The sequence below is a fragment of the Mustela erminea genome, chromosome 8 (genome assembly GCF_009829155.1).
Source record: "Mustela erminea isolate mMusErm1 chromosome 8, mMusErm1.Pri, whole genome shotgun sequence".
Classification (NCBI taxonomy): domain Eukaryota; kingdom Metazoa; phylum Chordata; class Mammalia; order Carnivora; family Mustelidae; genus Mustela; species Mustela erminea.
In genome coordinates this window covers 49,831,115-49,852,035 of record NC_045621.1, presented here as the reverse complement: position 1 = coordinate 49,852,035, position 20,921 = coordinate 49,831,115, and the positions used below count along the sequence as shown (strand labels likewise).

Sequence of the window (20,921 nt, the reverse complement as noted above, 5' to 3'; positions counted from 1 at the left end):
TTTGAAATAAATAAGTCTTTAAAAAATAAATTGCTACTTACAAGGTAGAGTACTGAGTAATGACACAGGTACTTTATCACTTATCTTCAGCAGGCCTGTACTACCCTGTGCTGTGATAACTCAGTTCTCTTTTTCTTTTGTGCCTGTTGTGAGTCTTTCATACAGGCCATATCCCTTGACATCACTGGATGTTCACGAGGCGTTACACTCTTACTGCAGTCTGTAGGCTTGCAGTGAGGGAAGGGTTATGTTGCTGGGCTGCATGTGTCTTTTCACATGTGTTGAAGCACAACTTAGACTCTTACAAAACTATTTTCAGTTGAGACTTAACACTGCAAAAGAGAATCTTTTTCTTTATAACTTCTAAGAGAATTCAACATGAATATACTAGAATATGTAGGTTGATTGCTGTCATTTTAATGATAGAATACCCCAATCTTAAAGTTGCTATAGACATGTTTATTAACACCTATAGGTTAAATGTTGTCATTCTAGGTGATGGATTATCACTGGCAAGATTTTTAAGCACAAATGCAAACTGGGATCCTAACATTAAATGGTAGTCTTCGGTTAAAAGGAGGTTCGTCTCGATGATCCTATTCATTGTTTTCATATTGCTGTGGAAATGAAAGCACAAATGAAAATTTTCATATATAGAACTTAAAGTCCCTGGAAGATACATCATTCTTGGACTTCAACTTAAGAAACAGCTAATAGAAGAGGGACGCATCTCTTATTTACAGGAGATACCAAAAAGGGGTGCCTGGGTGGCTTGGTGGGTTGGGGCCTCTGCCTTCGGCTCGGGTCATGGTCCTGGAGTTCTGGGATCGAGCCCTGTATTGGGCTCTCTGCTTAGCGGGGAGCCTGCTTCCTCCTCTCTGTCTGTCTGCCTCTCTGCCTAGCTGTGATCTCTCTCTGTCAAATAAATAAATAAAATCTTTAAAAAGGAGAAGATACCAAAAGAAAATCTTTTCACTTTCCACATTTTTACCTTTATCTCACCACTTCTTATTTGTTCTTTATGTGCTCTTCCAAATAATCAAATAGGATTGGTTGCCTAAATTAAATAATAGGTATTATAAGGAAATGACTCCCCCCCACACAAGATTACCAAGATTTCCACATTTACTATTTGTGTGTTTGTGGTTTTTTTCACATGATCATCATATCCGTAAAAAAGGCATCAGTTATCTTTAGCCATTGTCATTATAAAAGTCAGCAAAGGGGCACCTGGGTGACTCAGTCGGTTGAGCATACAGTTCATGATTTCGACTCAGGTCATGATCTCATGGGTCATGGTATTGAGTCCCATGTCAGGTTCCACACTTAGTGGGGAGTCTACCTGGGATTCTCCGCCCCCCCTTAGATAAATAAATCTTCTTAAAAAACAAAAGTCAGCAAATAAGTTGTTTTATTTGAGAAGTTAATGGCCTAATGGGGAGACTCAGGTTTTCATTTATTTTGAGACCTGAAATGAGCCAGGATAACTTAGTTTATTTTTAGTGTACAAAGTTTTCTGTTTATATTTTAATTTTCTTGTTTATTTATGATGGCAACAGGGCAGATGTCATTTATATTTCCAAAGCCCTAATCTCCTTTGTTTCCTGGCAAATGCCTGTTTAATCCAAAACCCATGTAGATTTCACGTCTTCTGAGAAGCCTTTACTCTCTGTTACTAGTTTCCAGTAGTCAGGAATTCTTTTTATGTGCTACTATAGCTCCCTGAACATAATAGCATTGCTCATTCTGTACTGTAATCACATCTCTACATGTCTCTCCGGCTACATGATTCTGAAGAGGGTCGGTACTTCCTTGGGTGGGAGGAAGGGGGAAGGAGAAAACAAATCCCAGAAGGTAAAGCAAGGTTACATGTTCTTAGTAACAGGAGGGTTGAAAAATACTGCACTAGATTTTCATTCTTGAAGGCAGAAACTCTCTCCATTAGCTTTGTAACTTCAGTGCTTAACCTGATGTTACTTGTCCCTCTTTGGTAGGTTTTCATGAAATGTTTGGTGTATAATCAATTAATTGATAGTAAAGTTTCTGTCTTTATCCTTTTTCACTCAGCTGTGATTTTTTTTCTTAATATAAAAAGCTCTAAGTGTAAATGCTGCATATAATTATCAAATAATTTATGTAAAACATAGTGCTGAATTACTTGATTTAAAAGTTTAAAATTGAACGGTATTTTGTGTCATTAACATTCCAAAGAATGAACAGATTGTCAGTGGGGGGAATATAGAGCTGAATTAGGGCTAGGTTGATTAGAGCTGAATTAGGGCTAGAACAGCCTTTGGTGGTTTTGCCTACTTTTATGCTTCATTAGAGAGTTTGTAGTAGTGGTTGGGAGGGAAATGATCCTACATTAGTAGGACCACTAGAGAAGGCTACACATAAAATTGTCGATAGGTTCAAATAAAATCCACATGTCCATTTCACAGGTTTGGCTTTTCTGGTTTTATATAAAATTTTCTCTGAGTTCAACTGTCCTTTTTAAAATGGGATGCTTAGGGACGCCTGGGTGGCTCAGTTGGTTAAGCAGCTGCCTTCGGCTCAGGTCATGATCCCAGCGTCCTGGGATCGAGTCCCACATCAGGCTCCTTGCTCAGCAGGGAGCCTGCTTCTCCCTCTGCCTCTGCCTGCCATTCTGTCTGCCTGTGCTCGCTCTCTCCCGCTCTCTCTCTGATAAATGAATAAAATCTTAAAAAAAAAAAAGATTCTCTTTAAAAAATAAATAAATAAATAAAATGGGATGCTTAATTTAAAAAGCATGTAAGAGAATTCCTCATTTTGTATAGACATCAGCAGACATGATAGATAAGGTATTAGACATCTATATATTAGAATTGTCAGTACATCAATTATTTTCTCATTTTAAGAATTTGGGTGATATATAGCTCACATCTTTGTGGTACTTTTTAAATGAAATGGTATTTCAGAGTCGTAGGAGTTAAATCATCCTCAAGTTTCATTTTTAGGAATGTCTACTCAGTAAGTCAAATTTTTGGAGAGGAATAGACAAAATTATCATTTCTACATTCTGTGATTGTTCATATAGAAAGTTCAAGGAAATCAGTGGACAAATTATTAAAATTAGTAAGAGTTCATCAGGGTTGTTGGATATAAGCTCAACATAACAAAAATCAGTGGGTACTTTAATCGCAGCTATTTAGAAAATGTAATAGAAAAAAATTGCTATTCTCAATAGCAATAAAAATTATAAATGATCTAGGGCTAAATCTAATAAAGAAATGTGAGGACTTTATGGAGAAAGTTAAAAAATTCCTTGAAAGATATGAAGAAATACAACTTCTTTTTTTTTTTTTTTAAGATTTATTTTTTTGAAAGAGAGAGAGAGCATGAGTTGGAGAGGCGGAGGGAAAGAGAAAGAAAATCCCAAGCAGAGTCTGTGCTGAGTGCAGAGCCCATTTCGAGGCTTGATCCTGGGACCCTGAGATCATGACCTGAGCTGAAACTGAGTCAGAGGTTCAACCGACTGTGTCACCCAGGCACCCCTATGACATATTAAATATAAATGGAGAGAAACACATATTCAGGGTAAAGAAAACTTTAATGTTGTAAAGATTTCATTTTCCCCATATTAAGACATAAATTCAGTGCATTTCTTTTTTTTTTTTTTTTTTAAGATTTTATTTATTTATTTGACAGACAGAGATCACAAGTAGGCAGAGAGGCAGGCAGAGAGAGAGAGAGAGGAGGAAGCAGGCTCCCTGCAGAGCAGAGAGCCCGATGTAGGGCTCAATCCCAGGACCCTGGGATCATGACCTGAGCTGAAGGCAGAGGCTTTAACCCACTGAGCCACCCAGGTGCCCCAGTGCATTTCTAATTCAAATCCCAATAGGACTTTTTTCAGAGACCTTGAACATGTTTTAATTTTAACATTAATATGGAAATACGAAAGTAGGGTACTTTCCCTGCCAAGTATCAAGGCATATTAATAAGCTGTAGTAAATAAATATATAGATAGTTCAACAGAATGGAATCCAGATCCATCTGCTCATGAACAGATAGCAGCCTGCTGTTTGAAAGATAGGATATCATAAATCAGTACAAAAAACGATGTACTATGCAATAAATTTGGGGGATGAATGGCTCTTTGTAGAGTACAAATAAAACTGACTCAGTTTCACATAGTACATATGGTTTCATTCCAAATGGATTAAAGAGTGGAGTGGGGTGCCTGGATTAAGCTTCCAGCTCTTGGATTCTGCTCAGGTCATGATCTCAGGATTGTGAGATCGAGTTCTGTCCATGCTCAGCTCAGAGTCTGCTTGAGATTCTCTCTCCCTCTCCTTCTGCCCCTCCCTGCACTTAACACACACTCTCTAAAATAAATTAATCTTTTTTTTTTTTTTTAAGATTTTATTTATTTGACAGGGAGAGCGAATACAAGCAGGAAGAGGGAGAGGGAGAAGCAGGCTCCCCATGGAGCAGGGAGCCCCATGTCGGGCTCAGTTCCAGGACCCTGGGATCATGACCTGAGCTGAAGGCAGCCGCTTAACCGACCAAGCCACCAAGGCGTGCATAAAATAAGTGAATCTTTAAGGGAAAAAAAAAAAAAATTTAAACATAGGGAAGAGATAAGAAAGAAAACCAAAGCTACTAAGTGTATTGGAAAACAGATTTGGGGGTTCAGGGATAGAGAATGATTTCTTTTAAGAAAGCTATATAAACCATAAAAGATTGCTAAATTTGATTACATGGAACAAAAAACACCATGCAGTAAAAGAAACTATAAACATATGTTAAAAGACAAGTGACAGTTTGAGAGAAGGTATTTGCATAATTCAGACAAACAGTTGCTATCCAGAATATATAAAGAACTCCTACAGATCCATGAAAAGAAATAGCCCCATGGAAAAGAAAGGTAGACAGAAAAAATGAACCAACAGTTTATAGAAGAGGCGGTCTGAAGGGCCAGCAAAACGTGTGGATGCCCCGGAAGTGCAAATGAGCATAGCCTTGAGAGATGATTTCTCTCCTGTCTGATACCAAGTATGGCTTGGACAGTTAACAAGCGTGAGGGAAAATGACATTCTCACATGCTGCTGAGGGAAGGAGGATGGTGTATGGCCATAACCACTTAGGAGATTATTTGGCACTATTTGGTAAAATGGAAAATATTTTAATCCTGAGGCCCAGCAAGTCCACAACTGTGGGTAGGCCTAAAGAATTGTTGCTTGTGTGCCCCAGAATCTAGAATGATCATTACACCAGTCTTTATAAGGTGAAAGAATCTAAGTGCCCATCTGTATGGGGATGGATAAATCATATATGCTGTATTCGGAGGAGGGATCTTTAAAAGGGATAAACAAGATATGAAAATATTAACATATAAAATGTAAAAATCTATAATGATTAATGTTTCTATAGACTTCTCTGTAGGTATATGTAAACAAAAAATACACTTGCAGGAAAACTGCATACCAACTTTATGGTAACAGTTTGGTAGGCTGGATGTGGGGTTGGGACTTGGGGTTGTTGATAAAGGGACTTGATTGTGACCTGTAATGTACTTAAAATGTAGAGGAACAAGTGACATTTTTGTACTATATTTTCAGTGATGCCAATTGGTGGAAAGGAGAAAATCACAGAGGAATAGGACTCTTCCCATCTAATTTTGTAACAACTAATTTAAACATAGAGTCTGAGGCAGGTAAGTTAAATTTTAGGGAAGGTTAAACCTATTGAAGTTTTTTACACTTGAGTTTAATCGTTCAGTTTATCTTTGTTGATTTTTAAGTTATTTCTGTGCCCATCTTGGGGCTCAAACTCACAACCCTGAGATCAAGAGTCATATGCTCTACCAACTGAGCCAACCAGGTGTGCTGGTTCAATTTTGAGTATAAAGTAGATTGACAGTTAACTTTGTCTTAAATTATTTATAGATAATACAGTTTAATTTCTTACAAATTAAAGGTTAACTTACTCCAAGTCAATTCCATTATTTTTTAAACTCTGAGAATTAATGTACATAGTTACATATAAGGCATAAAATAATCTGTGATGACCATGCAGATATTTAATTCAACCTGATTATGGTTTAAGAGGTAGTTTGTGTTTTTAGTTTAAAGAATACTGATTTTATTCATCACTGAACCACAGTATCAAGGGGAGTAGGTGGCAGGGTGGGGGCTGGTTGACAAGTGCCAAGTATGATTACAAGGGTTAGGAGTACTCCTAAATTTTAAATTTTTCTTCACCTTGATTTGATTCTAGGGAACTTGAAGTAATAAGGGTAATTAAGACAGTGGGTTCCTGCTTCAGATCTTCTGCTGTCAACCATGAAGAGAAAGCTTCCATTTGTTAGGCAGGCAGGAAAATGGGGGTTGCTGAGTGTAAAGAACAGCTAATAGTATTACTAACAGAGCTCATGATCAGAAATAATGCAGTTCAGTGGTGTTTGAGTACTCATTTATCAGGTATTATGCAAAGTCAGTGGCTTGCACTATTTCATTTAATCCTCATAACTCTGTGAGATAGGTACGTTTTTTTACCCATTTACAGATAAGGAAACTGAAGCTGGGGGTTTATATGACTAGTAGGTGATAGAGCCATGATTCTGAAGTCAGCCAGTCTGCTCTTAGACGTACTGACACTGACTCACTGCAGGACATGTCCGTGCTAGATTGTATTATCAGTGTTAAAGGAAGAGCTTGAATTGTGAAGGCTGTGTGCATTATGTGTAACATCATCTTTGTATGAGTGGAGCAATGGCATTCCATTAAAGTAAACTTGAGAGACTTGAAGACTCATGTAAAGACTGTACTTTCCCAGTATTTATACTTTTTATTCCTCTAGTCTGACTCTCTAAGTAGTTGTGAAAATTGAAGACGCCGTTTTTAATAACATCAGAAGACCATCCTTGGGGGATTCTGTATGGAAATTTCCTCTTGGCATAGGCTAGAGCACCTGAGCTGTAGTTTTAAAAATAAAAACTAATCTAGGTTTTCAGTGCATCCTTATGTTATGTTGAGGTTTGCTCTGTAGGCAATGTTTGAAAGTTAGCCAGATATTTGAAACAAGTGGCTAATTGTTGGGACTTAAAAATCCTTTGGTTATAGAGACTTTTTTCCCTGAGGGGTGTGCATTTTATTGGGAACCATAAGTACTCTTCAGCCAGAACACAATGTCTTCATTCAAAGCTCTCACATGTCCTACATGGGATTTTGGGGTTAGAGGCAAGGTAGACTTTAATTGTAATTTTATTTTTATCAAAATTTACTTTATTAAAATATAGTTCATTACAGCAACACTCCAGTGAACATTTAAGTTGTGTTCTAGATGTATACATTTATAAATTATCTTTCAACCTTCTCATTATGAAAGGTGGGGGGGTTGTTTGTTTTCTTTGGCTTTAAAACTTATCAAAGTTAGGTTGAAATTGAGTATTTCTTTGTTCATTTGGGAAATACATTTTTATAGCAAGGAAAGCATAGAAGGAGCTCATATAGTTAACTCTGAATTTAGCTGTTCAGATTACACTCTACTGTCTTGTGTATTCAGCCTAGTGGTAACCCTCAGTTTTTCAGAAAATGCCTATAATGACAGTTCCCGTTAATATTGCTCACTTGTTCCACTAGAAGGTAAGTTCCATCAGGGCAGAGATTCTTGTCTGTTATACTCAACTGATGTATTTCCAATGCCTGGCTCATAGTAAGGGCTAATAAATGTTTGTGGTATGAGTGAATGAACATATGTAATAACGTGTATTAATTATGAGATGTGATGACTAAAGGGTTTCCTTTTTTTTCTTATGGATAATCACAGGCTACTTACATATAGTGACTAAAATACCAAAGTACATGCTGAGGAACTTAAAGTTTACTTTGTTTCCATAGCAGCTGTGGACAAATTGAATGTAATTGATGATGAGGAGGAGGAAATTAAGAAATCAGAGCCTGAGCCTGTTTATATAGATGAGGTAGAGTTTTTCTTTTGTTTAATAGTTAAACTATCAATACTTTTAAAAAACCTGTCCTTGAAAATGCTTGGTAAGAGTAATTTTTATGTTCATTGAAATGAAAGCTTTTGAATTTCTAAATGTGCATTTACTTTTTTTTAGGATAAGATGGATAGAGCCCTGCAGGTACTCCAGAGTATTGATCCAACAGATTCAAAACCAGACTCCCAAGACCTCTTGGATTTAGAAGGTACTTAGTGAGTGTTAGAGATTAATTTAATGTCTTTTTACTATTTTAGCAATTTATAATGTCTTAAATGTCTTCTGCCTTGTATTTGCTTCTAGAAATTAAGAGATGTCTGTTGGGAAGCAGACTAGTGTAATAAAATAGTAAACATATAACTTGGAAGATGTTGTTACAAACCTGCCTAACATGTTCAGGAGGGGAGCCTTTATTTTTCTCTAAGCCTGCTAGTGATACTGGCTGAAGAGAGTTGGAATTCAGAAAAGGACAGAATTAAGAATAAGACCATATTAAATTAATTGAGTCAAAGTTTTAGAAATTCTTACTTAGAATTCTCTTGATTTTAAAGGGTGAAATTATACGTGATCGGTATTAACTTTGTAATGTAGTCATTTGATGCCTGCTGATGTGTCTTTTTAATCCACAAGAAATTTGAAGTAAAAGACATGTTTTTTCATGCCTTTTTTTTTTTTTAAATCTTTTGGGAGAAAAATATGATAAATGGATAAATCTTAAATCTTTTTATAGAATAAACTCTGGTTATGAATATAGGATACTATGCTATCCACTTTATCAGTGTTTACATTTAGAAATAACACAGAATGTTTAATTTTAAAATGGCTTAAGCATTTGAGAAATGTTCTTTTGTAATCTGTACACAATTATATATTTGATACACTGTGACTCAAGTTCATTTACTTGGCTAATAATTTTCTAGGTTTTGAGGTAGATCCAAATTTCACAGTTGTAAACTTAGTACTTAAGAGAACATGGTCAGATTTCTCTTTTGATTTTGATTTTGCCTTTGGTCAGATATATTAACATCGGTGCTGAGTATTATTAAAATTAAGTCTTTTATAGTCCTTCTTCTAGCATAAACTTCATTTTTGTGTATTATGCATGGTGTTGTGTATTGGTATGTTCCGTTGTTAAAAATTGTCGAAATTGATTTAAACTGGTTTAAGTTTTAAGGTTCAAAATTATTTTTGTGTTTACAGATATCTGCCAACAGATGGGTCCAATGATAGATGAAAAACTTGAGGAGATTGATAGGTGAGTTTTTTTTGTGCAGGGAATAACATGTGTGGTTTCCTTCCTTCCTTTCTTTCCTTCTTTTTTTGTTGTTCTTTTTTTTGTTTTGTTTTGTTTTTCTTTGCTCTAAAATATATACTTTAGGGGCGCCTGGGTGGCTCAGTGGGTTAAGCCGCTGCCTTCGGCTCAGGTCATGATCTCAGGGTCCTGGGATCGAGTCCCATGTCGGGCTCTCTGCTCAGCAGGGAGCCTGCTTCCCTCTCTCTCTCTCTGCCTGCCTCTCTACCTACTTGTGATCTCTCTCTGTCAAATAAATAAATAAAATCTTAAAAAAATAAAATATATACTTTATTATTTTTTTCAAAAACCATACTTTTGAAAGATTCCTACAAGATGAAGTTAAGACAATTACATTTTTTTTGTGTATAAGCATTGGTTTAGGAAATGTGTATAGAAACTGGTGACTTTGCATGGCTCTAAACAAGAAACATCATAATTCAGCCAGTAAACAACCTTCTCATTCACAAATCTATGAATATTATTAAAATGCAGAGAATAGTAAAGTTCCATGTCACACTACTACTGAAAAAAAAAAAACAAAAAACAACAACTCGGGTTTCATTTCTAATATACTTTGGAATGTTTTTAGTAATGCCTGTCTTCCTTCCTTTCTTTCTTTCTTTCCTCCTAAGATTTTATTTTCCTGTTTGAGAGAGATCACGCACGTGATCTGGAGGGAGAAGAAGGGAGAATCTGAGGCACACTCTATACTGAGCACAGAGCCTGACATGGGGCTCAGTCTTGGAACAGCAAGATCATGACCTGAGTTGAAACCAAGAGTCAGATGCTTAAGCCACCCAGGCACCCCAACAAGAATAGTTTTCTTGTGGATTACTTGTTTTTTGGCAAAACTTTAAAGAGTTTTGTGGAACTGTTCAATCTGTTGAAATTGTCTCTCAGTTTCCAAAACGGATAACAAGCTGGTACTTTTTACTTTGGTAGCATATTTCCCCCCCTGTGGCAGTATGGTATTGCCTAGAATGATGGGCTCATGCTCTTATGGTACCAGTCTTCATTTTCTTACTTGGGCTGGAACTGAGGGATAATGAGTACTGAGGATTAAGCTGAATCAAGCACAGAATGAAGACTGGGTCTTGTTAGGTGATTAGAAGTAGTATTTGTAAAACTTTCAAATGAAATTTCCCTTGTGCTTGTGAAGCTAAATCCAAACACATGCCTCTCCTTGTTTTTCTTCTTGTATTTCTGTATTTCTCTTGTCCTTTTAATTTCTTTATCCCACATAGTCTTACTCTTCCTTAGAAAAAGCAGCAGCACTGAAGGATAGACTCAGCATTTTGAACTTTTCATTTCTTTTTGTCTTTTCTGGCTCTTCAGCTTTCTGTTTGAAGCCATAGTGAATGGAAGACAAGGATAAGGCTTTAGTGTTCATCATCATCCCTTTCTAGATTCTGTTTGTTGAATTCCGGTATCAGACGTCACAAGAAGATGGAGCACCTGGGCGGCTCAGTCGGTTAAGCATTTTCTTTGGGCTCAGATTATGATCCGGGGGTCCTGGGATCAAGTTCTTCGTTGGGCTCCCTTCTCAGTGGGGAGCCTGCTTCTCCCTCTCCTGCTTCTGTTCCCCCTGCTTGTTCTCTCTCTCTCTTGCACTCTGTCAAATAAAAGAAAATCTTTTAAAAAAAAAAAAAAACAAAACCCTGCACGAGAAGAACAGGAATTACTTTACTTATCTGCCTTTATCAGAGAAGGGTAGTAACCTCAAGATTTTTTTCTAGTCACTGAAGATTATAACCTTTTTCCATAAGATGTTTTTTATAAATCCCTTATATTTTCTACATAAACGAGAAACAAATCCCTGTCAAAAATTAATGAAATAGGATGGCTGGTGGCTTAGTTGTTAAGCATCTGCCTTCAGCTCAGCTCGTGATCTTAGAGTCCTGAGATCAAGCCCCTTGTCAGGCTCCCTGCTCACAGGAAGCCTGGTTCTCCTTCTCCCACTTACCCTGGTGTTCCTGCTGTCACTGTCTCTCTCTCTGTCAAATAAATAAATAAAATCTTTGGTCGGGGGAAGAATGTCAAGATGTTTTAAAAAAAAAATTAATGAAATGATGGTGGTAGTTTCATTTTTGTTCTTATTTTGGAGAAAGCATTAAATATCTATGTATCTATCTACTGTGGTTTCAGTGCAAGAATATTAATGGGCAGTGAGTATTCGAACTGGAAATGATTAGAAAGAAAAATGTCAGTATTACCTTAGGGCTAGGAGTACAATTACTATAAACCTTTCTGTATCTTAAAAATAATCCATATACTTTAACCCAGCAAATTCAGGCCCATACTAAATATATAAGGATATATGCAAAGATTTACCTCTTAGAAGATTCTTCGCAGTATTATTTATAACAACAAAATTGGATTTATAACAGCAAAGTTGGAAGTAACTAAAACATCTTTCAGTGTAAGATTGATTTCTAAAATAAAATTACACATCTATACATTGTACAGTAAAAAGCATTTCACTGATAAATGTCTGTTGACATGGAAGGGGCGCCTGGGTGGCTCAGTCGTTAAGCATTTGCCTTTGGCTCAGGTCATGATCCCAGGGTCCCGGGGATCTAGCCCCACAGGCTCCCTGCTCAGCGGGAGGCCTACTTCTCCCTCTTCCACTCCCCTGCTTGTGTTCTCTCTATCACTGTCTTCTTTCTCTGTGTCAAATAAATAAAATATTTTAAAAAATAATAATAAAAATAGGGGCACCTGGCTGGCTCAGTGGGTTAAAGCCTCTGCCTTTGGCTGGGGTCATGATCCCAGGGTTCTGGGATCGAGCCCCAAATTGGGCTCTCTGCTCCGCAGGGAGCCTGCTTCCTCCTCTCTCTCTCTCTCTCTGCCTGCTTTTTTGCCTGCTTGTGATCTCTGTCTGTCAAATAAATAAATAAAATCTTTTTTAAAAAATTAAAAAATAATTAAAAATAATAAAAATAAGTATTGACATGGAAAAATATCATACTATGTAATGCAAAAGCAGAGAATATTGGCAGTATAATCTTATTTGTGTTGATAAAAAGAGTATCTTCAAAGAAATAGATCTGGCACAGTTAAAAATCAGAGTGACCATTTCTGATATGAGTTGAGTCACAGCTCACCTGTGAGTTCAATTTCAGTTTCTGAATAGGCCAGTTGGCATTTTCTGTTCCATGGCCTCTGACAACAGATGCAGCTTCTATTCTGGAAAATACTTGCTGTTCTTCAACAAATTTTTATTGACTATTTACCTTTATCAGGCATTCAGAAATGAATAAAATACCATTTTTTTCCTTGAATGGATCATCATCAATTTGTTTTTCCTAGGGGTGCCTGGGTGGCTCAGCCTGTTAAAGCATCTGCCTTTGGCTCAGGTCATGATCCCAGGGTCCTGGGATCAAACCCTGCATCAGGCTTCCTGCTCAGCGGGAAGCCTGTTTCTCCCTCTCCCACTCCCGCTGCTTGTGTCCCCTCTCTTGGTATCTCTCTGTCAAGTAAATAAATAAAAATTAAAAATTTTTTTAAAATTTTGTTTTTCCTAATAAGAAAAACAACTTTACTGTCAGAAAAAGAAATTTTACATTTTTTTTCTGCCATTGTTTGGAATGAGTTTTTTTTTTTAAGATTTTATTTATTTATCTGAGAGAGAGTGAGAGAGAGCAGGAGCAGTGGGGAGGGGAAGAGGGAGAGGGAGAAGCAGGCACCCTGCTGAGGAGGGGCTTAATCCCAGGACCTTGGGATCATGGCCCAAGCTGAAGGCAGATGCTTAACTGACTGAGCCACCCAGGTGCCCCTGGAATGAGATTTTTTGACATTTATCACACTAAGAAATTATACTGGGCAGACACGTAAATTGACTCCAAAAACGTTATATAGATGTACTGAAGAGAGATCCATGGTCTGAACTTAACAATGTTCCAGATTACTCTTTTTCTTTTTTTTTAGAGAGTTGCAGGACTGGATCTCACCATCCTGAGATCATGACCTGAGCCAAAATCAAGAGTCAGATGTTTAACCAATTGAGCCCTTGTTCCAGACTATTCTAAGCTTATTTCCTATTGCCCTCCAAAAATCGTTTTCTCCCACCTTGATTAAATTGCCCTTTTCATTCTTCCATTGTGTACCCTTCTCTCTCTCTTTTTTTTTTTTTTTTAAGATTTTTGTTAGAGCATAAGTACAGGCAGGCAGAGTGGCAGGCTAGAGGCAGAGGGAGAAGCAGGCTCCCTGCTGAGCAAGGAGCCCGATGTGGGACTCGATCCCAGGATGCTGGGATCATGACCTGAGCTGAAGGCAGCCGCTTAACCAACTGAGCCACCCAGGTGTCCCTCCTTTTGCCTGTCTTAATTCACACTGTCCCACTGACCTGACCCACTCTTCCTTTTTGGCTTGGGCCTATCTACCCTTCCTCAGGTACCAGTTTAAGTCCCAGCTTCTCCATAAAGACTTTTCTAAACTCTTCTGTTCCTTACCTTTTTCATATAATTTTTAATTCAATTATATGCCATCTTACATTGCTTGCTATTTTCCATGTGCTTAGCTTTGTCCCCCCAGTAGATTGTAGTCTCTTTGAAAGAGAAAACTACATCTTCTCCATTTTCTTTGTGCTAGTATTGTATTTGGGCACAGTTAGTAAAAATTTTTTGTTTTGGGGTTGTGTCCCAAATCTTTGAAGGTGATTTCTGTGTTCTTCTGGTGTTTCATCAGTATTCTGAGTTACGTGGACCAAATACCTGTGGTTAATTCTTAGTCACACCTTTGTCAGCATGGACACTAATTTCTGAAGCTTTCTGTGTGGTGTACAAATGATACTCTGAAAATAGTTTGACTTGCTTTATATAGTCACACCTGCAAGAGAGGAAATAATACCTTTTTATTGGTTTCAGACATAACATTATAAAGGAAACATTATAGAGGAAAGGTGACAAGTCTTGATAGGATTCAGTCCAGGTCATTTATTTGGTAGTCCTGCGTCTGGTCATCCACCTCTGTTGCTTGTCTTTTGATCCTCTCTGTGCATATATAAAAAGCTACATTTAATATACAGGCCGTGGGTGCCCCATGAAGTGCCCTCTAACTTGTATGAACTTGTCAGTTGCAGTGGAAGTTCTTTATTACTCCCCAGGGGAACAAACAAAATTGTACCAAGTCAGAAGGGTTTGCACTGGGGTTCCTTGGGCAAATTTGAGAAATGCCGTTACCTGGATTGCTTATACAACAGAGTATCTGATTTCACTCACTTTCTCAAAAGAAACCAGCAAACAAGAGCAATAGGGGGCGCCTGGGTGGCTCAGTCGGTTAAGCCACTGCCTTCGGCTCAGGTCATGATCTCAGGGTCCTGGGATCGAGTTCCGCATCGGGCTCTCTGCTCAGCGGGGAGCCTGCTTCCTCCTCTCTCTCTCTCTCTCTGCCTGCCTCTCTGCCTACTTGTGATCTCTGTCTGTCAAATAAATAAATAAAATCTTTGAAAAAAAAAAAGAGCAATAGGGACTAGTTTATATATACATTGTTTTTATTTGCATTTTCAAGTATAATTGTTAGATTTTTTTCATTTTTTTTTAAAGATTTTTTATTTATTTATTTGATAGACAGAGAGAGATCACAAGTAGGCAGAGAGGCAGGCAGAGAGAGAGGGGGAAGCAGGCTCCCCGCTGAGCAGAAAGCCCCATGTGGGGCTCGATCCCAGGACCCTGAGACCATGACCTGAGCCGAAGGCAGAGGCTTAAACCACTGAGCCACCCAGGCACCGCAATTTTTTTCATTTGATTCTCTATATAAGCAAATGAAAATCATTTGATTTTGTTCGTGTATGTGTTTTTATTTCAGTCATATCATGCCTCAGAGCAGGCTACTGACCTGCCTTGAGTACTTCTTCCACTTCGATTTAATTAAGGCTTGGGTTCTTCCAAAATTGAGAAATTATTTTGCTTAGTAATTGAGTTTTAACAGAAGCCTATAACATGTGAAACAGAATTGTCCTAGCACCAAAATTACGAATTGAGTGAATTTTTATGAGGTATGGAGCGGACTTTTCCTAATATTATGAAGTCCTATCAGCCTAGTTATTACAAGAATTAAGGAATTCCTCCTCCCATTTTCCCATGGTGAATATTCTTTCATTGTATATAAAGAATCTTTTAAAATATGAATAGAAAATGTGCTAAATTTAAAAAGTAATTTATGTTCCTAAATACATGCTTAAAAGCATTGAAGAATATTAAAGTGCTTTTCTTCTCTATCAGGAAGCATTCAGAATTGTCTGAATTGAATGTAAAAGTCTTGGAAGCCCTGGAACTATATAACAAGTTGGTGAATGAAGCACCAGTATATCCAGTCTATTCAAAGCTCCATCCTCCGGCACATTACCCCCCTTCATCAACCGGGATTCCAATGCAGGTGAGCATATTTTTTAGAACATTTTTCAAAATTAGACAAAAGTTTTAAAGAAAATGTTTTAAAGTTTAGTATTAAAATTTCTATGGTCCATGTATAAAATCATAAAATTCATCTTCGATGGTCCAAAAAAGTATGGGCTAAACAGTTAGTGTTCGACAAATGAGATACAGGTATTTTATAACTAATTTTAGTTCTTTTTTTTTTTAATTTATTTTCTATTTCTTTTCAGCATAACAGTATTCATTATTTTTGAACCACACCCAGTGCTCCATGAAATCCGTGCCCTCTATAATACCCACCACCTGGTTCCCCAACCTCCCACCCCCGCCCCTTCAAAACCCTCAGATTATTTTTCAGAGTCCATAGTCTCTCATGGTTCATTTTTAACATGAACAAAGAGACCATTAAATAGATGATGGGAGTCCTGGTTCTTCATTTGCTTTTGTAAATGTAAAGCAAAAATTCCTTAAGTAAAAAGTTCAAGTCCTCTGATTTAGGACAATGCCTGACCTACCAGAAGTTCCCTAGCTGAGGCACCAATGCTGTTCCTGTTTCTCAAAAAGCAAGAGGTAACATTTCTTTAAAAAATTTCTCTCAAGGGGTGCCTGGGTGGCTCAGTGGGTTAAAGCCTCTGCCTTAGGCTCAGGTCATGATCACAGGGTCCTGGGATCGAGCCCCGCATTGGGCTTTCTGCTCAGCAGGGAGCCTGCTTCCTCCTCTCTCTCTCTCTGCCTCTCTCTCTGCCCGCCTCTCTGCCTACTTGTGATCGCTCTGTCAAATAAATAAATAAAATCTTTAAAAAAAAATTTTTCTCTCAAGATTTCTTTGATTTACCTGATGAGTAAAAGGCTTATTAGGGAACTTCTTTTGTCCTCTGGTCATGCTGTATATTTTTTCTTTGATGCACAACTTAAATGTTAAAAAGTCACGCGCAGCAAGGACGTGATGCAGGCCTTTCAGTGCAAGGTCCAGAAGCCATTAATAAACAGCCTCTTCTCCCAGGACTGTACACCTTGTTGTGCTTCCTGCTGAATGAATACTTAATATTTATCTCTAGCAAGTATTCTGAAACCTTTTTTAAATTTCAGCCAGTTAGCAGTTGAATTCAGAATGGATTTGGACGAACAAAATTCATGTTAATTTATGAGAACTGATATATAAAGGAGCATGTGAAGGAGACACCAAGGAGAAAAGATAGAATGTGGGTGCATAAGCTAGATGACTTGACACGCCATAATTGTTAAGTAAAAATGAAGAGTTTCTATGGTAACTGTCACATCAGACAAGATGCATTTATCAAATATGCTATGTCCCGAACTTTTGAAAGTGGAGAAAAGAATCATTGCATATGAGGGTAGAAAGGATTTCTGGGTGCAAAAGATAGCTGGAGTTATTCAGTATTGCTTCTGTTTTCAATGAGTTCATTTGCTGCTACTGTGAAAGTGGAACAAAATAGAAGTATCTCCATCATTGTATGATAGAACTATGTTACATTTGCTTCTTTGTGTGTGTCTGAAGGGTTATTTATCATTCCTGTGTCAGGTTTTTCTGTTCAGTTGCATACTGTTTATAATCTGTTTTGGTAAGCATAACTCAGGTTTCTAAAAAGTTAGCTTTCTGTCTGTCTTATTCTTCACATCCCTTCTATCTATACTATTCATGTATAATAGCACTTAAAATATTCAAAGGTCCTATTCTCATTAGAAAAAAATTTCTTACTGAAAATGTTGGAGTAACACACCATGAGTTAAATCTGTGAAGTCTACTCAGGAACCCTGCACTGCGGAAGACGTCCGTTCCTAGGCCCAGCCTGTTGTCATTGGGTTGGTACATGTTGGCCGAGGAGGCGATATGATTGCAGCTACTTTAAAGTCGATTTGGCACTTCCAGCATGCTAAATTTTCATGTCCATGCTCTTTTTTTCTTTTCTTTTAAGATTTTATTTATTTATTTGCCAGAGAGAGAGAGAACACAAGCAGGGGGAGTGGCAGAGGGAGAGGGAGAAGCAGGCTTCCCACCGAGCAGGGAGCCCAACTTGGGGCTCCATCTTAGGACCCTGGGATCATGACCTGAGCTGAGGGCAGACACTTTGACTGACTGAGCCACCCAGGTGCCCTTCCATGGTCTTTGCTTTGCACATAGCTTTGTTTAAAACTGGAATGATGATAGTTACTGTATGATACTTAATTATTAAGTATGTGCACTATTATACTGGTAGGCAGATGGAGATATTACCAAAGGCATTAGGTAGGGCACATAAAATATTCAAAGAAATTTAGACCATTTTGCTGTTTCCTGGGGATACATCTCATTTACCTAAATATCTTCTTTACTTTTTTCCTATTTGTTATGAAGGCAGAAAATAAAGGAGACATTGCCAGAGAGGGTCTGTGCCCTGCCCTGATACCATTTATTCTTACTCTCCCAAGGTTGTCATTGGGTTGGTGACTTGAAGTGATCATGGGCTGTCCTTCAAGGGAGTATGTAGTTTCCTGGGGGCTCTGCAGCAAGACATGTTCTTGAGTAATAGGCAACCTGGATGGATTCCAGCCTGCTGCTTAAAAATATGTCATCTCCTGCAAAGTAAAAGAACAATCAATTAAATCATAAATTTCCATAGGTTTGGCACTGTGATTTGGAAGTTCTCCACTTTTTGTACTAGGGTGGATAGGTTGGTAGAACCAGATTGTGCTCTAAAGAACTATAACATTTTATTTCATTTAAGTCTTTTAAAGTATTAAATATATTGTTAGATAGATGTTTGGGAAATTAGTGAATCAACCTTTTCTCTTTGTTTAATAGACATACCCAGTTCAGTCACATGGTGGAAACTATATGGGTCAAGGCATTCACCAAGTCACTGTTCCCCAAAGCTATAGCATAGGACCAGATCAGATTGGTCCACTGAGATCTCTGCCTCCAAATGTCAATTCCTCGATGACAACACAGCCTGCACAGACTCCATATTTAAGGTAAGTTTTTGGGACCTGTGTTAATTTTGTAATTGTATACGTAAACTTTCACAGAATTTCATAATGAGAATAAACTGATTTTTCTTTTTATAATAATAATTGAGATAAAGTTGTAGAACTGCTCATTCCTAATGCTGTGAAGTCAGAATGTTCTTAGTTTTACTACCCCTACTAAAATGGTTGCCCAGAGGGACGCCTGGGTGGCTCAGTTGGTTAAGCAGCTGCCTTCGGCTCAGGTCATGATCCCAGCGTCCTGGGATCGAGTCCCACATCGGGCTCCTTGCTCCGCAGGGAGCCTGCTTCTCCCTCTGCCTCTGCTTTCCACTCTGTCTGCCTGTGCTTGCTCTCACTCGCTCTCTCTCTCTCTCTCTCTGACAAATAAATAAATAAAATCTTTAAAAAAAAAAAAAAATGGTTGCCCAGACATGACGTATAGTCCGGGTCTCAGGGACAAACTAAAGCTGTCCCTTATAAGGAAAAGTCCATGATATACTTAGCACTCTTGCTATAATCAGCCTAGCAGAGGCATATGTATCAGGCATATGTATCTGCATGCACTCCTGAATATCAGAAAGCTTTACTTTGACTCCCAAGTGCCTTTGAGCTGTGGAATTTGTGGTCTAATTTTTTTTTTTTGAGAGCGAGAGAGCATTGGAGGGGAGAGACGATTCTCAGGCACACTCCATGCTGGACTTGTGGGCTTGGAGCCAAACGTGGGGCTCCATTTCATGACCCTGACCCCAAGATCATGACCTGAGCCTAAATCAAGAGTCTGATGCTTAACTGACAGAGCTACCCAGGCACTCCTGTGACCCAGTTGTTTATACTAACACTTCCGTTAAGTTTGAAAATGATGTTTAAATATTGCTTTTTATTAACTGGTTAGCAGTACGAAATGTTCCCTTCAGTGTAGTCATGACAGATGATATTTAAGGTCTCTTTCCACTCGAATTCCATGAATACAAATTTTAGGTAGTATCCAAAAATTAAGTAAACCTGTTCACATTGGTGTTTAGTTCAGTTAAAATGTAAAATTTTGTTACTCTGTTTGACGCTAGAAGTTATGCAGAAAGAAAATTGGAGGAGTATAGACATTAATTCTCATAATAAACAGTATATTTGGTATAATTTGAAATTAATGTCTTTTTTAAAAAAATGTATGTTTAGGGGCATCTGGATGGCTCAGTGGGTTAAAGCCTCTGCCTTCAGCTCAGGTCATAATCCCAGGGTCCTGGAATCGAGCCCTGCAACGGGCTCTCTGCTCATCAGGGAGCCTGCTTCCTCCTCTCTCTCTCTGCCTGCCTCTCTCTGCCTACTTGTGATCTCTGTCTGTCAAATAAATAAATAAAATCTTTAAAAAAAAAAAAGTATGTTATATTAATTATAGGAATAAGCAGGAGTTCTGCAATTTGGTGTGATTTTTCAACTTGTTTTTTTGTTTTGATCTAGCATTAGTAAGTAAGCTATATAGGTCAAGACTATCTTGAGGGTAGGGCGCCTGGGTGGCTCAGTGGGTTAAGCCACTGCCTTCGGCTCAGGTCATGATCTCAGGGTCCTGGGATCGAGTCCCGCATCGGGCTCTCTGCTTAGCAGGGAGCCTGCTTCCTCCTCTCTCTCTTTGCCTACTTGTAATCTCTCTCTGTCAAATAAATAAATAAAATCTTAAAAAAAAAAAAAACTATCTTGAGGGTAAATTCAGGGTCCTGTGTGGATTACACTGTTCTCCCTGCCTTTATTATTTTATGTAGAGATTCAGGTTCAGTTACCAGGGACTTTGAAAGTGCCACTATTGAAGGAAAGTGTAGAGCATGTGAGGAAAAGAGGCGGTCTCCTCTGTGCTGGATTGAGAGCTAGGCGAAGGGAGAACACGGTCCACAGGTGTACTTTGGAGGGTTCTGTGCTCATTGTAGCTGGCCAAGGATACCCCTGTGAGAAACACAGTCTGCATCTCCTCAAAAGATTTTTAAATATTTGCAGTAAGAGGTTTTGGAGAAAACAAAATTAAATAGGCCTTAGAATCTTATAATTTTTGTTTTGTTTTGTTTTGTTCTATGATTTTATTTATTTATTTGAGAGAGAGAGAGAGAGAGAGAGAGCGCACGAGCATGAGAGGAGAGAGATCAACTGGAGAAGCAGACTCCCTGCCAAGCAGGGGGTCCGATGCGGGACTCGATCCCAGGACTCCAGGATCATGACCCGAGCTGAAGGCAGTCACTCAACCAACTGAGCCACGCAGGCGCCCTGTTTTTTGGTTTTTTGAGTACTTTCTTCTTAGCAGATATAAAGATTATATTAACAGTGTTGGACAGTTGGA

At 38.2% G+C, this 20,921-nt stretch overlaps 1 protein-coding gene across 4 annotated transcripts in view; it reads left to right on the top strand.

Moving 5' to 3' along the window:
• STAM2 (signal transducing adaptor molecule 2) overlaps window positions 1-20,921 on the top strand; it is a 51,730-nt gene that overhangs the window by 28,375 nt on the left and 2,434 nt on the right. For 2 of the 4 annotated variants that reach the window (XM_032355575.1, XM_032355572.1), the window contains 6 exons: window positions 5,583-5,677; window positions 7,863-7,945; window positions 8,087-8,174; window positions 9,167-9,221; window positions 15,482-15,635; window positions 18,438-18,607. In XM_032355575.1, coding sequence (XP_032211466.1) covers window positions 5,583-5,677; window positions 7,863-7,945; window positions 8,087-8,174; window positions 9,167-9,221; window positions 15,482-15,635; window positions 18,438-18,607 — 645 coding nt within the window. Of the gene's footprint in view, window positions 1-5,582; window positions 5,678-7,862; window positions 7,946-8,086; window positions 8,175-9,166; window positions 9,222-15,481; window positions 15,636-16,132; window positions 16,205-18,437; window positions 18,608-20,921 lie in introns of those variants that run through there. The other 2 variants (XR_004288683.1, XM_032355574.1) reach the window with 2 other exon arrangements.